Source organism: Lactuca sativa, chromosome 1 (genome assembly GCF_002870075.4).
Source record: "Lactuca sativa cultivar Salinas chromosome 1, Lsat_Salinas_v11, whole genome shotgun sequence".
NCBI lineage: Eukaryota > Viridiplantae > Streptophyta > Magnoliopsida > Asterales > Asteraceae > Lactuca > Lactuca sativa.
Window position 1 is genome coordinate 117,574,756 of NC_056623.2, and position 2,798 is coordinate 117,577,553.

Consider the following 2,798-nt stretch of genomic DNA (forward strand, 5'->3'; position numbering starts at 1 on the left):
TTCCCATCTACGTTTCTTCATTTTCCTGCATCGGGAATGCACGCCTAATCTTTTGTTGTTTATACTTTGTCTTTTAAGCGTGTATTTTCTTCTTGTAAGCCCGTCTTAATGCTTCTCTCTTTTTCCTTATAACATCATCTTCAGCTGCATGAATTTCCCTTTTCCTCATCTTCTTCTTCTTTTCCCATTCTTTTGCACCTTCTCTTGCACCCCTTCTTCTTTAAACTTCATCACTTCATAGTTGGTGATAACTCAGGCTCGAGGTCTGTTAATGAATGGGTGATCAACATCATCTCTCCTAACTCTTGCATTTTCCTCTTCTCCAAAGCTTGCCTCCTCTCCAAGTGGATTGTCTTCATCATCTTGCATTATTGTATCGAGGCATGCTACATGAACGTGTTGAAAATCACCATCCATTCCTTCTTCTGCTGCTTGATCTTCTAGAGAATTAGGGAAAATCTTCATGTCCATAACATACAGGGAGCTGGTAATAAGCAAATCAAAATTGTCCAAGTTACTGAGCTTTTCGAATGGACTCGTCGAGTCCATGAAAGTGACTCGGCGAGTCGGATCGTATTCCTCACATCCCACTGTGTTTTCTGAATCAGTCCCTTTCAGCAGCTTCTCTATCTCCTCCAAGTCTTTGTCAACATCATCAATTCCTTCAGAAGATAGCAAAAACTTACTTGGATCTTCTTCTTGCAAGAGTGCAAGTTCTTTTTGTAGAATTTAATCATCCAAATTAATGAATGAGACTTCTTCTTTTCCTCCTTCTTCTTGCTTGATCTCTGGTAAAGCTTTAAACACTGCTGACTCATCTCCTACCCTCAATGTTAGTGTGGACTCGCATACATCTATCAGCGCACATGCGGTATTCAAAAATGATCTCCCCAAATTAATTGGAATTTCGGGGTCTTCTTCCATATCAAGTACCACAAAGTCCACGGGGAATATAAATTTATCAACCTTAATGAGGAGGTCTTCACAAACACCTCTTGGACTAATAATTGTCTTATCCGCTAAATGGATCTTCATATTCACAGGCCTTGGCTCCGGTAAATTTAGCTTCTTGAAGAAAGAAAAGGGCATTAAGTTAATACTTGCACCCAAATCGGTCAACGCTTGAGTAGCAAGTACATTTACAAATTGACAAGGAATTATGATGCTTCCCGGATCGCCCTTCTTTTCTGGTAGCTCACTCATTACTATCTCCGCGACTTTAGCTAAATCTTTTCTAGCAGCAAAGAAGCCCTTTATCAAGTTAAAATACTTGGGTGTTTGAAGCATTGTTTCCACAAATGGAATGTTGACTTGAAGGGCTCTAACATGCTCCATGAAAGCTCTGTATGCTTTAATCTTTTCAGCAGGTATGACCCTGATTGGGAATGGAAGAGGAGGGTTGTAAGGCTATAAGGAAACAACATATTTGTCATCGGGGCATGGACTCGTCGAGTCCATTAGAGGGACTCGGCGAGTCTGGTCGGGTTTAGCTGGACCCGACTCTTCTGTCTTTTCTGTATGCACCTTGGAGATCTTCTGTGCATGGGTGAAAATTTCTCCATAGCTGGAGGTCACAGCATTCACATTCTCCATTCTCGGATTATTCTCGGGTTTACTTGGAAGTTGACCCGGTCTTCTCTCGTTCACTTGATGTTCAAGTTGTCCTAGCTGTTTCTCAATGTTGAGAATAGATGCTTGCTGAGTCCTAAGCATATCTCTGGTCTCTTGTATTGCAGCATCATGATCATTGTGTCTTTTTTCGGACGCGGCTATAAATCTAGTGAACATTTCTTCTAAATCGGCTTTATTTTCCATAACCGGTTCTTCCTTTTGATAAAAACCCCTCTCCTTCTGCTTGTATTTCTCATCCTTCGCCTTTTTGTATTCTTCATACGGGAGCCATTCTTTCTTTGGTTTCCGCCATTTCTCGTCGTATCGATCGCCGCTTAAGTAGAACACTTGAGCTTTCTTGTTTCCATTTTCATCCAAGTCACAATCCTTTGTGAGATGAGGCCCTCTACAGTTCTCACATCCAACTCCAATAGCATGGATTGTTTGATCCATTTTTGTCATCCATCTATCTAAACTATCGAGCTTAGCCATCATCACCGCCATGCCATCATTGGCCGAGTTCACTACCCCCCGACTTACTTCATTTATTGGGTTGTGGTATTCTCTAGAATGCTTAGAGAATTCTTCAATTAATTCCTTGATTACTGGGGGTGCCTTCTTTGTGAGTGGGCCTTGCGAGTGGAGCAATTGCCTTGTGGTGACGTTGACTCCATCATAGAAGATGGAGACCTCTTGTTGGTTATTAAGGTCATGGTGTGGTCAATTTCTGAGAAGACCTTTGTACCTTTCCCACACCTCATAAATAGACTCTCCGGGTTGTTGCTCGAAGTTGGCAATGGATTTCTTCAACTTGGTTATTTTGGAAGGCAGACAAAAGTGGTCTATGAACTCCTCTTTCATCTTAGCCCATGTGGTGACCGACCCGGGAGGAAGTGACTTGAGCCAATCCTTTGCAGCACCCTTGAATGTGACTGGAAGCATATGAAGTAGCTGGGTCTCGCGTGGCACATTTGGTATATTGAAGTAGTCAGTCACATCATTTACTTCATCCAAGTGCTTGTAGGCATCTTCGTGGTCTTTTCCATAGAAAGGAATCTCCTTGAGTTGAGCGAGGATATGACCCTTAAGCTCAAAAGTAGCAGTAGCAGGAATTGCGGGCTGCACAAGTCCCGGGCTAGTGTCATTGTGCATTCTCTTCTTCCATTCCCCCATGGGGACTTCATCGA

At 42.5% G+C, this 2,798-nt stretch overlaps 1 protein-coding gene across 1 annotated transcript; it reads right to left on the reverse strand.

The window, feature by feature from the left end:
* Positions 1–729: 729 nt before the first annotated feature.
* Positions 730–2,115, reverse strand: LOC111898174 (uncharacterized). The gene is made up of 3 exons (XM_023894096.1): positions 1,895–2,115; positions 1,525–1,777; positions 730–1,407 (listed from the first exon to the last, which is right to left on the reverse strand). Exons 1-3 carry the CDS (start codon positions 2,113–2,115, stop codon positions 730–732), a joined length of 1,152 nt encoding a protein of 383 aa, XP_023749864.1.
* Between the last annotated feature and the right edge of the window lie 683 nt (positions 2,116–2,798).

Coding starts and splice junctions, on each gene's coding strand:
- LOC111898174 (XM_023894096.1), bottom strand. CDS start 2,115: ATGGCGGTGATGATGGCTAAGCTCGATAGTTTAGATAGATGGATGACA. Junction 1,778..1,894: donor CCAAAGAAAGAATGGCTCCC/GTATGAAGAATA, acceptor AATGTTCACTAG/ATTTATAGCCGCGTCCGAAA. Junction 1,408..1,524: donor ATGCACAGAAGATCTCCAAG/GTGCATACAGAA, acceptor GTTTCCTTATAG/CCTTACAACCCTCCTCTTCC.